Raw genomic sequence first — 11,865 nt, forward strand, 5'->3', positions numbered from 1 at the left:
GCGCAAAGGGTTTGTCTGCGGGTGAGCTGCGGCCGGCGGGCGGGCGGATGGTTGGACGGACGGACGGACGGACGGGCGGGCAGGAGGGAGATAGGGTGTCACACCAACACCCACACCACCTCCACTTCCTGTCTTACCTGGCCTCGTCTGAGATGAGATGGTTTAGAGGCTGAGGAAGCGGCACTGTTGCTACTTGGACCGCACCATCACCACCACCACCACCCTGCCCACCACCTCCACCTCCACCACCACCACCCAGGCCAGGCTGCTCAACCTCCCTGGCCTGCAGGGACAGAGGCTCATGGGGCTGAGGAGGCTGAGGGTCGCCCGGGGGGGCGGCTTCCACAGACTGGAAGGTGGGCGAGTGAAGCTGCTGAGGCTGCTTTCTAATAACAGTGCCGCCGGTTCTACGCGGGGCGGGATCTGGAGGTTTGTTAACGATGCTGGGGAGGGGAGGGGAGGGGAGGTGGAGGTGGAAGAGAGTTAAGAGACACACACCAAGAGAGAGAGTGAGAGGGGGGGGGGGGGAGAGGGGAGGGAACGATGTGTGAGGTCAACTTTATGCTTTGAGCGAACGACGCGTCACAGCGACAATAGTGCCGTCAAAGTGACAAAAGTGTGTTCGCGTTACCTCTGGAAAATATTTATGGTCGCAGGCCCGGCGTCTTCTTCGTAACGTGTAGCGTACCCTGATACTTCCATAAGCTCCATTACCACGATGTACAAGACTACATTTAGCGTACTTCTTTGTTTACATAATCAATCAAATCGAACGATTGAGGCATTTAGTAGACGCTCTATATCCAGAGCAACGTAAACAAGGTAAATACGTATATCTAATGCAGAGAGATGGTGTAGTGCCTCTAGGATCCAGTGGTGGAAAAAGTACTCAATTGTTTTACTTAAAGGGATAGTTCAGATTTTTTTTAACTTAAGTTGTATGAAATATTTGCCATTAATATAGTGGTTGCAACTGTATTCATTGATTGCCCGAGTCCCATGGTGGGAGTTCTGCTCTGGTTTTGGTCAATATTAAGTAGTTCCGGTCATTTTGTGGGGGACACTGGGGGCCACGCAGTAAAAGTAAATGAATCCACAAAACTAACGTAATTTGTATTGTTGACCTATTTCTAAAATATTAGTGCGACTTTCGTTCAACTTTGACCCCTCTATCACATGGAACTATTTTTTGGGCGTAGTGATATGGACACAAAAAACATAGTTCTGTGTGATAGAGGGGTAAAAAAAGAACGGAAGTTGCACTAATATTTTAGAAATAGGTCAACAATACAAATTACGTTAGTTTTGTGGATTAATTTACTTTTACTGTGTGGCCCCCAGTGCCCCCCACAAAATGACCGGAACTACTTGATATTTCACCAAAACCAGAGCAGAACTCCCACCACAGGACTCGGGCAATCAATTAATACAGTTGCAACCACTATATTAATGGCAAGTATATCATACAACTTAAGTTCAAAAAATCTGAACTATCCCTTTAAGTAAAAGTACCAATACTGCAATTTAGAACTACTTCGTTGTGACGCATTGTGAGCTTGTAGATCGGCTATTTTCAAATGGCCGAAATGTATAGGGTTGAAGAGTACGTTTTCTAATCAAACTTAAAATCACCAAAGTAACTAGTAACTAAAGTTTTCAAATAATTGTAGTGAAGTAAAAGTACAAATTTTGGCTCTGAGATGTAGTGGAGTAGAAGTACTGGAAATTGGAAATACTCAAGTAAATACCTCAACATTGTACTTAAGTACAGTACTTAAGTAAAAGTACTTAGTTACTTTCCACCACTGCTAGGATCATAGGTAAACCAAGAACCTATAGCATCAGTCTAAACAACACAATATAAAGAATAAAATAAAATTGTACATTTGAGACGCCGTCGGCGAGTGGCAGACACTATGAGTGCTCAAAACTGCAGAGAAACGGGTAAAGTGCGACGTCGCTCGACACTTGACGCTCAAAGCATAAATACTTAGACCTTAAGGTCCGATTCACACGTAGTCGCTCGTGTGACACGATGCACAACTCCGTATAAAGCAAGTGCGAGACGGACAGACACACACTGACAGACTGGACATGTTCCCAAGAGCATGATGAAACCCCAGGCTGATTCTGTAGCGTGTTACACAGGGTGAAAGTAGGCAAAAACGGGCATTAATGCTGATTACAGGCTGGTAAACAACCGTAATCACCCGTAAATTTACTGGATTTACATGGCCTCTACATGTAGTATATCTGCCCGTAATCCTTGTTTTTTGCGCAGTGTTAAAAACTACAACTGATTAAAAACATGGCAGACTGGTACAAGCAACACAGCTGCACCAAACAATTTAATAATTGGTGCGTTAGATTGTCATAATGCATGTCCAGAGCCAAGGGCATGCATGATCAGTGGCGTGCACAGACATTTAGAGGGGCAGGTGCTCAAGTTAAAAAAGGGCACCTTGTGCAGCGCGTGGAACCGGCCGGTTGCCTTAATCTATTTTGGGCGGGAACCCCTTTTGGTGTTAGCATTATGTTATGCTTTAGCTATTGAAAAATAGCAGATCTACAAGCTCATAGCGCGCCACCGAGTGGCGCGCTATGAACTTGTAGGTCTGCTATTTTTTAAAAATCAAAAAAGAAAAGAAAAAAAGTTTCTTTTTTTTTTCTTTTTTTCAAAAGGGCACATTGCCAAAAGGGCAGGGGGTGCTCTAGCACCCCCTAGTGTCTATCTGTGCACGCCACTGTGCATGATAGACATTATAGACCAGTGGTTCTCAAAGTGGGGTCCGGGGACCCCCAGGGGTCCTTGAGGGAGTTCATGGGGGTCCCCAGCTAAATGATAGCTAGGACCCAAATGACCCATACAGGTCCATACCTCAGAGAGTATATGAGTTGAATTGACATTGAATTGACAATATAAATTGGGGTCACAGAGATATAAATGCCATTACATGGGGGTCGACTGGTATTAACACACCTAAAATCGAACACACCCATTATCAATTTGTTTGCTTACATCACTGTGTTCTAATATGGTCAATGTGATGCGGCCTGTCGTGTTTTTACCCCGTTTTTAACCTGAGGTGGAAAAACAAACTGCAAAATCATGCACCTTATTTTACATCAAACTCTGGAGATGAGTGCACAAAAGCAGGATGTAAATCCATGACTGGGAAGCCCTATACTTTATGCTCTGTCGCACGGAAGTGTCGCGTGCCAAACATATCAGACCTAGACGCTCACAAAAAGTCTAGGTCTGATAGTCGTGAGCTTGTAAGGTCGGCTTATTTTCGACGTGAGACCCCGTCGTGCGACGAAGTCTGAATTGGGGCTTCACAGTCATCGTGTTGAGACTCTACGTCGTTTTGAAGAGCACGACACAGACGCACGCCACCACGACACCAACTAAAAGTGAAACGGAGGAAAACCCACAGAAACCATACAGGAAGCAGCCTACAGACACAAACCTATGCTTTAATGGAACACATCAGTGAGGAAAAAGGCCATCATTGTTACACAGAAGGTACAAGTCATCCACAGTCAGAAACATCAGCCGAGACATTGCTGTGCACATTGGTTTTCTAGGATGTTCCAAAAGTTGCCCCAAAACAACGGTCAATTGTTTAAAACTGCGCTGTCCTCTCAACCTTGATGTTTTCCCAAAGTTATTAAATTAAATTAAGAGATCTATGATGCAATGATCCATTCACTGCTGTAGTGTTTTATTGCTGTATATTATTCTTTGTTTTCTTTCTTTCTTTGGTCGAATTGGCCATTAAATAATAATAAGTATCATATGTGAAGACGCAAATTGGCTGGAATGTGATCATGAATGACGGTATGACGACAAGAGCGGCCCTCACTTCACACGGGTGTGATTTTTTGTCTAAATGTATGCATTCTGTTACAATCCGTAACTGTTATGTCAACACGGCATTCGAACCCGGATCCCTTTACGATACACGCGCGACCGAAATGTACTCTGCTGAGCCAATACAGAAAGCCTGTTTGGGGGCAGAGGATATTGCATTTTGAGTAAGTAAGTAAGTAGCCTTGCCGAGCCATGAGGCCCATAGGGGCAGGAACCTATCTCCCGTTTCTGTAGCGTGAGGCAGCTTGATGTACAAGTACACCCCCTGGACATGACGCTAGTATGTCGCAGTTTTTTTGCATTTTGAGTAGGGGTGTCAAAAAAAATCGATTCGAATTAGAATCGCGATTCCGTTATGAACGATTCAAAATCGATTCATAATTTCCTTTCCTTTCCTTTTTTTTTTTTTTTTTTTCTTTTTCTGGTTACTGTAGTCACTTCAAGACTGGAGTAGATTGCGATGAAATCCTATGTATTGAATCAAGAATCATTTTGAATAGAAAATCGTTTTGAATCTGGATTGAGAATCGAGTTGAATCGAATCGTGACCCCAAGAATCGGAATCGAATCGAATCGTGGGACACCCAAAGATTCACAGCCCTAATTTTGTAGCCTGGCTAATAAGCCAGACCATTGGCAAAAACGGTATGCAATATAGGCGGGCTTGGTACAGTGACGTTCAATGCTTGAGACCTTTGACTGACAGCAGCTCTGACCAATTGCGTCAATTGCGAAAATGTTTGAACCCGCCCCCCCGGGAAACAAGATCCATACACAGCATCTCCAGACTCAAATACCACATGACAGTGTGATTTGAGTCTGGCTTTTTAGCCAGGCTACCTGTACTGTACACGACCGCACAGGACATGAGTCTCTGCCGGGTGGAAACCTGCATACTGTATGTGCAAAAACGGTTAGTGTTGTTAGTTGTAGTGAATACATTGGTATTTGGGACAGCCCTCTACATCAAACACAGTGATCGATCCCATCATCCCAATAACACTACTAAGAGGTAGGGCATTCACTTCTAGTCCTTTTTACTAGTTGACTAGCTTGTCGACTAGTTGTTTAACTACATATTATGTTTTCTTTTGGAAATAAATATTTGTACATTTAAAAACGGTGTATATTGGTGACTATAACTATAATCTTGAGGCCTACAAAATCGGGGAAAAAAAACAAAAAAAACTTTTTTTTTCTTATCAACTAGTCGTCAACTAGTGGATTTACTAGTCGACTAGTTGCTTAATGCCCTACTAAGAGGTTCAAAATGGTTTCCCTTTAACTGAAATGCATGGAAGAGATTAGTGAACATGCACTGTTCAGGTTCATCGCCAACCATTCATTGGGATAAAACGACATTAGCTTATGATCATCGTTAACCAAGGATAACAGTGTACAGTGGTTCTCGACCAGTTGGTTGCGGCTGCCACCCCACCAGTATCTTCCACCTCCGCCGTGAGTGAGGAGAATAGTAATAATAAGGCACAAATACCTGCGGCAGTTTCTTGCAATATTCACGTTCCCGTTGTCAAATTGATCAGCCCCTCTGCGCTCTTCTATGCACAGAAGAGATGTGTATTCTATTTTCATCTCAGATGTAGTACCTATATTAAAGCCACAACTGTACCCAGAAAGCACGGTCAGGACCTGGACCAATTAGTGACGTCTCTATTGGGGCCAAATCAAGTCAAACCAGTGGCGTGCACAGATAGACACTAGGGGGTGCTAGAGCACCCCCTGCCCTTTTGGCAATGTGCCCTTTCGGAAAAAAAACAACAAAAAAACCCTTTTATTTTTATTTTTAAATGTTGTACAGTTACACTGTACAGTATGTGGACCATGGTAACATTGATCAATTCTTGATAAAAAGCTTCTAATATATTATTTAGGCCCCACAATCTATAAATCTCACACTATTAAGGCAACCGGCCGGTTCCACGCGCTGCACAAAGTGCCCTTTTTTTTCCACTTGAGCACCTGCCCCTCTAAATGTCTGTGCACACCACTGTGTCAAACCGTCCGAGACTAGTCAGATCTGGCCCAGAATATCACCCCGATTTCAATGTACATAAATTCTGCCCACTAAGACAGACGTCCCTGGATGAATCAGAAGAGAGTCCGATATTGGCCAGATCAACTTAAGTCATATCATAACTAGTTAGATCTAGCCCAGAATAAGCTATATTATTTAAACTGCTGAAGACGGCTGTGATCTGGCCTAGTCCTGAACGTCACCAGAGGACGTCATCATAACGTAATTTGGCTTGCTGGGTAAATATAGTTTGGTTTCTGCTAATTAATTTAGCCTATGATTTAGTGTGTATGTTATGAAGGGGGGTTGCAAGACTTGGTCAAGTCCATTTTTGGGGGGTCGCACGCCACCCAAAAGGTTGAGAACCACTGACGGCTGTAGTGTAAAACAGAACATAAAATACCGAACACACACACACACCCTGTCGGTCGTCACTGTCGGGCAGAAATCTCATATCTCCACATTTCAACTTTTTTATGTTTTATTTTTCTCCCTGTAAATTAATGTCCTATGAAATAGCCGATCTACAAGCTCACAACACACCGTGATGTGACACGTGGCGGCATTGTAGATCTGCTATTTTCTTTTGACGTTGTAAAACAAATAATAAATTAAGTGAAATTGTGTTATTGAACTAATGAAACCGATGAAACCTAAAGGTTCTATGGAATGATATGAAAATGTAATCGCGATAATCAAAGTATGGTTAAAACTCTTTAAATGGCACTTTTGTTTGCTAGCGTATCAAGTGCGCTATGGAGGGTTTTAAGTGGTACCAGATATGCATTTAGACTAGATGCTATGGAGGGTTTTAAGTGGTACCAGATATGCATTTAGACTAGATGCTATGGAGGGTTTTAAGTGGTACCAGATATGCATTTAGACTAGATGCTATGGAGGTTTTTAAGTGGTACCAGATATGCATTTTGGCGAATGTGAACTGATCAAACTGTAGGACAATGTCACGATAAATGAAGAATCTCCGCAATGCGATTATTGCGTTTTTCACGCTAACAGTACGTCAGTGGCGTGCACAGACATTTAGAGGGGCAGGTGCTCAAGTTAAAAAAGGGCACCTTGTGCAGCGCGTGGAACCGGCCGGTTGCCTTAATTTATTTTGGGCGGGAACCCCTTTTGGTGTTAGCATTATGTTATGCTTTAGCTATTGAAAAATAGCATATCTACAAGCTCATAGCGCGCCACCGAGTGGCGCACTATGAGCTTGTAGGTCTGCTATTTTTGAAAAATCGGGGGGAAAAAAACAAAATCTTTTTTTTCAAAAGGGCACATTGCCAAAAGGGCAGGGGGTGCTCTAGCACCCCCTAGTGTCTATCTGTGCACGCCACTGCAGTACGTTTTAACAGCGGGCGACAGCCAGACGCATTTTCCGGAAGTGCATTATTTGTCAACGGGACCCTACAGGCAACTACTGGCGATAGCAGGCGAACAGGCGATGGTCGAAAAATAATTCATCTTTTGGCGATAGTGGGTGATAGCTCGCCATTTGACGTACTGTAAACGATTATGGCCCCCATCCCTAATACACGGTTTCCTCCAGACAGTGACAAGCGACAACGGGCCTCCCCTTTCACTCATCGTGGCACACCGGAGGGTCGTCACCACCACCGGGGGCTACACCGGGTGCTCTGTCTGCCTGATAAAGTTTGCACACGGGCGGGCGCTCTTCGTCCCCGCTGACCGTGACTGACTCGTCCGCCGCCAAGTAGAAGGCCGAGGCCCCGCCCCCACTGGCGCCGGAGGGGGGCGTGGTCCTATTGGGGGGGCGCGGTGGCTGGTGGTGGAGCGGGGCGGGCAGGCTGAGGCTGAGGCGCGGGGTTTGGCGGGGGGACAGGTACCTGTCTTTACGGGGGGTGGTGGGGTGAGCGTCCCCAAAGCTGTCCTGGCTGCCGGGCCGTCTGCGCTCCAGGCCGGGGGCGGGGGGCGAACGTTTTTAACTCAAATATTTGCTTCTGGGGGGGAGGGTCCCTGGAACAACATATTTTCAGATTGGGGTCCGTGGCCAAATACATATAATTCTGGGGGTCCTTGATGAAAATGTTTGAGAACGACTGAAATAGAAACATGGGGTTTTTCAGAAAACCTTCAGGTTTTAGAAGGCATTTGTAGAATCGTCCTCGGGTCTAAATAATATAATAATGAATTTATAATGAATTGCATTTTATAGCGCTTTTCCAAGTGCTCAAAGCGCTTTACAATGGTTCATTCATGCATACATTGGGAGGTGAAGCGGCGAACAGTCGACGCCAGCGTCCTCACTTCCCACATTCACACACCAATGGTGGCAAGCTTACACCGACCGACTCATTGGAGGCAATGTAGGGTTCAGTGTCTTGCCCAAGGACACTTCGACATGTGGACAGGAGGAGCCGGGATTCGAAGCGCCGACCCAGGGATCATTGGACGACCTGCTCTACCTCCTGAGCCACAGCCGCCCCTGAAAGACGCGGTAGGGGTAGGGTAACATACCTGGATGTTTGGCAGTCACATATTCCGCCGTGTTTTTCCAGCGTGAGGAGGATCTCGTCCTTACTGCCGTACTGAGCTGTGGACTACAAACGCACACGGCGTCAATTCTATACACAGACAAGGCGCACGCGAACGTAAAAACCTTTGCTTCTTTAGAACGCCACAACGGTAAGGCCCTCCGGTCTGCTTTTCGGATATGTTATAGAGCTCCACGAGACGCACGCGTGGAACTGTAGTACGTCCTCGGGCGACCTTTCTAGTCGACATGGCGCACGAACGTTCCACTACACCGAGTGGCGCGCTACGAGCTTGTAGATCTGCTACTTAAAACCTTTGCTTCTGTAGAACGCCACAACGGTAAGGCCTTCCGGTCTGATTATCGGATATGTTATAGAGCTCCACGAGACGCACGCGTGGAACTGTAGTACGTCCTCGGGCGACCTTTCTAGTCGACATGGCGCACGAACGTTCCACTACACCGAGTGGCGCGCTACGAGCTTGTAGATCTGCTACTTAAAACCTTTGCTTCTGTAGAACGCCACAACGGTAAGGCCTTCCGGTCTGATTATCGGATATGTTATAGAGCTCCACGAGACGCACGCGTGGAACTGTAGTACGTCCTCGGGCGACCTTTCTAGTCGACATGGCGCACGAACGTTCCACTACACCGAGTGGCGCGCTACGAGCTTGTAGATCTGCTACTTAAAACCTTTGCTTCTGTAGAACGCCACAACGGTAAGGCCTTCCGGTCTGATTATCGGATATGTTATAGAGCTCCACGAGACGCACGCGTGGAACTGTAGTACGTCCTCGGGCGACCTTTCTAGTCGACATGGCGCACGAACGTTCCACTACACCGAGTGGCGCGCTACGAGCTTGTAGATCTGCTACTTAAAACCTTTGCTTCTGTAGAACGCCACAACGGTAAGGCCTTCCGGTCTGATTATCGGATATGTTATAGAGCTCCACGAGACGCACGCGTGGAACTGTAGTACGTCCTCGGGCGACCTTTCTAGTCGACATGGCGCACGAACGTTCCACTACACCGAGTGGCGCGCTACGAGCTTGTAGATCTGCTACTTAAAACCTTTGCTTCTGTAGAACGCCACAACGGTAAGGCCTTCCGGTCTGATTATCGGATATGTTATAGAGCTCCACGAGACGCACGCGTGGAACTGTAGTACGTCCTCGGGCGACCTTTCTAGTCGACATGGCGCGCGCGAACGTTCCACTACACCGAGTGGCGCGCTACGAGCTTGTAGATCTGCTATTTAAAACCTTTGCTTCTGTAGAACGCCACAACGGTAAGGCCTTCCGGTCTGATTATCGGATATGTTATAGAGCTCCCAGAGACGCACGCGTGGAACTGTAGTACGTCCTCGGGCGACCTTTCTAGTCGACATGGCGCGCACGAACGTTCCACTACACCGAGTGGCGCGCTACGAGCTTGTAGATCTGCTATTTATAACCTTTGCTTCTGTAGAACGCCACAACGGTAAGGCCTTCCGGTCTGATTATCGGATATGTTATAGAGCTCCCAGAGACGCACGCGTGGAACTGTAGTACGTCCTCGGGCGACCTTTCTAGTCGACATGGCGCGCACGAACGTTCCACTACACAGAGTGGCGCGCTACGAGCTTGTAGATCTGCTATTTAAAACCTTTGCTTCTGTAGAACGCCACAACGGTAAGGCCTTCCGGTCTGATTATCGGATATGTTATAGAGCTCCCAGAGACGCACGCGTTGAACTGTAGTACGTCCTCGGGCGACCTTTCTAGTCGACATGGCGCGCGCGAACGTTCCACTACACAGAGTGGCGCGCTACGAGCTTGTAGGTCTGCTATTTAAAACCTTTGCTTCTGTAGAACGCCACAACGGTAAGGCCTTCCGGTCTGATTTTCATATGTTATAGAGCCCAGCAACACCGGCCGACACCTCCAAGGCTTCCTGGGTGATGGCGAGGAGGAGGGCTGCCACGTCACCTCACAGTCCAACTGTCTGTATGTACGCCTCTGCTGTGCCTGAGGGAGGCACGCGCGCACACACACGCACGCGCACACACTCACCTGCCCAGGCCATTGATGCCAGACGACCCTCGGGCCAGGCACTGCAGCCTCAGCCTCTCCACGGGATCTGAACTCACACACAGACGTCTCTTGGCGTCCAGCGCCATCTCTCGGTCGTGCCTCGACGTCCTGGCCATGGCTGAACACACAGAGCACATTAATATAATGTGTAACATTATAGTGGATGCAGTTAGCTTAATGCTAATTCTGATTAGCATAGTTAGCTTCTTATCCATGCTACTGGTGACTGGTTTAGCACAATACAAACTCGGACTCATTACATAACATGCAAATCACACCACCACTCAATATAAAAATAAAACGTTGTCTTATAAAGCAGCATATACTTTGTTTACATTCAGACCCATGGCTTTGTACAACTACTGGCCAAAGTTGAAGTTCATATAGTTGTAAAACATTCACCATAAAAGCCAAAATCGCGACAGTCAGCTATTGATTCATTACTAACTATTTCACAGACCTTGATGTGACTGTTAGCTGTGATAAAGTAAAGTAAACAAAGTGATGATGAATGACACGACACGAAACACACACGTAGGATGTAGCTCTTCTCACAACATTGACGACACAGGTCGGTTCTTTATAAACGGGCATTTATTGGGCATTCTTCTCATCCCTCTGCTGTTCCATGCCGTGAGAACTATGTTCACACAAAATAATAAACACATAAACAATCAACAAATTACGTCGCAATACATAATATTGATCAAACAAAGAAATACAAAACATGTAGATTTGCGCGATGCGCAGGTGAACGTGTCCGTCAAAACACCACAATACAACACAACAAAGATAACTCTCAAATAATAATACCTCGTTGGCCGCTTGTTGTGTAAAGAGGTTCTTGATGCTTCTTGAGTTTCATACAGTCCTTTGAATGTCCTTTTGACCGTGTTTAATAACTTTAAACAGTTCAAACACACTACTCTGCTGCGAGTGTGCTTCCTTGTGCAGACCAGAGTCTGAATGAGTGAGAGAAATGTTTGTACCACCTGTGTGCAATGCCAGGCAATCATGCATCAATCAGTCAATCAATCATGGTCCAGTGTTGCTACTGACAGACAGGGAACTTGGTTCTGCCTCAGAAAGTTATCATCACATCATGTTTACATTTTTAACCTCATATGAAATCAATTATGAACCACATATTTATTATTGTATCATGACATTATTATGAATTATGCTTTATGAACTTATGACCATGAATTGTTGTATTTTAGCTATTTTAGTCTTTTTAAAGTAGGCATTTTAATAGCAGCACTTACATAGGAAGTCAGAGAAACGAATCAAAGAAAAGACCGTTATCTGCCAGTGGAATTCAGAACAGCGCCACAGCCCATCCACATGTATGTGGCAGCGGTGGCCGAACGGATAGCGGCGCG

The 11,865-nt window shown here is 46.0% G+C and overlaps 1 protein-coding gene across 2 annotated transcripts in view; it reads right to left on the bottom strand.

The window, feature by feature from the left end:
* Positions 1-11,442, bottom strand: part of LOC306936084 (uncharacterized protein) — a 28,395-nt gene extending 16,953 nt beyond the window's left edge. For both annotated transcript variants that reach the window (XM_079519519.1, XM_079519520.1), the window contains exons 1-2: positions 11,297-11,442; positions 10,463-10,601 (exon numbers count right to left, since the gene is read on the bottom strand). In XM_079519519.1, coding sequence (XP_079375645.1) covers positions 10,463-10,601; positions 11,297-11,348 — 191 coding nt within the window. In that variant the 5' untranslated portion in view covers positions 11,349-11,442. The remainder of the gene's footprint in view (positions 1-10,462; positions 10,602-11,296) is intronic.
* Positions 11,443-11,865: the final 423 nt, after the last annotated feature.

The sequence above is a fragment of the Electrona antarctica genome (genome assembly GCF_951216825.1).
Source record: "Electrona antarctica genome assembly, chromosome: 14".
Classification (NCBI taxonomy): domain Eukaryota; kingdom Metazoa; phylum Chordata; class Actinopteri; order Myctophiformes; family Myctophidae; genus Electrona; species Electrona antarctica.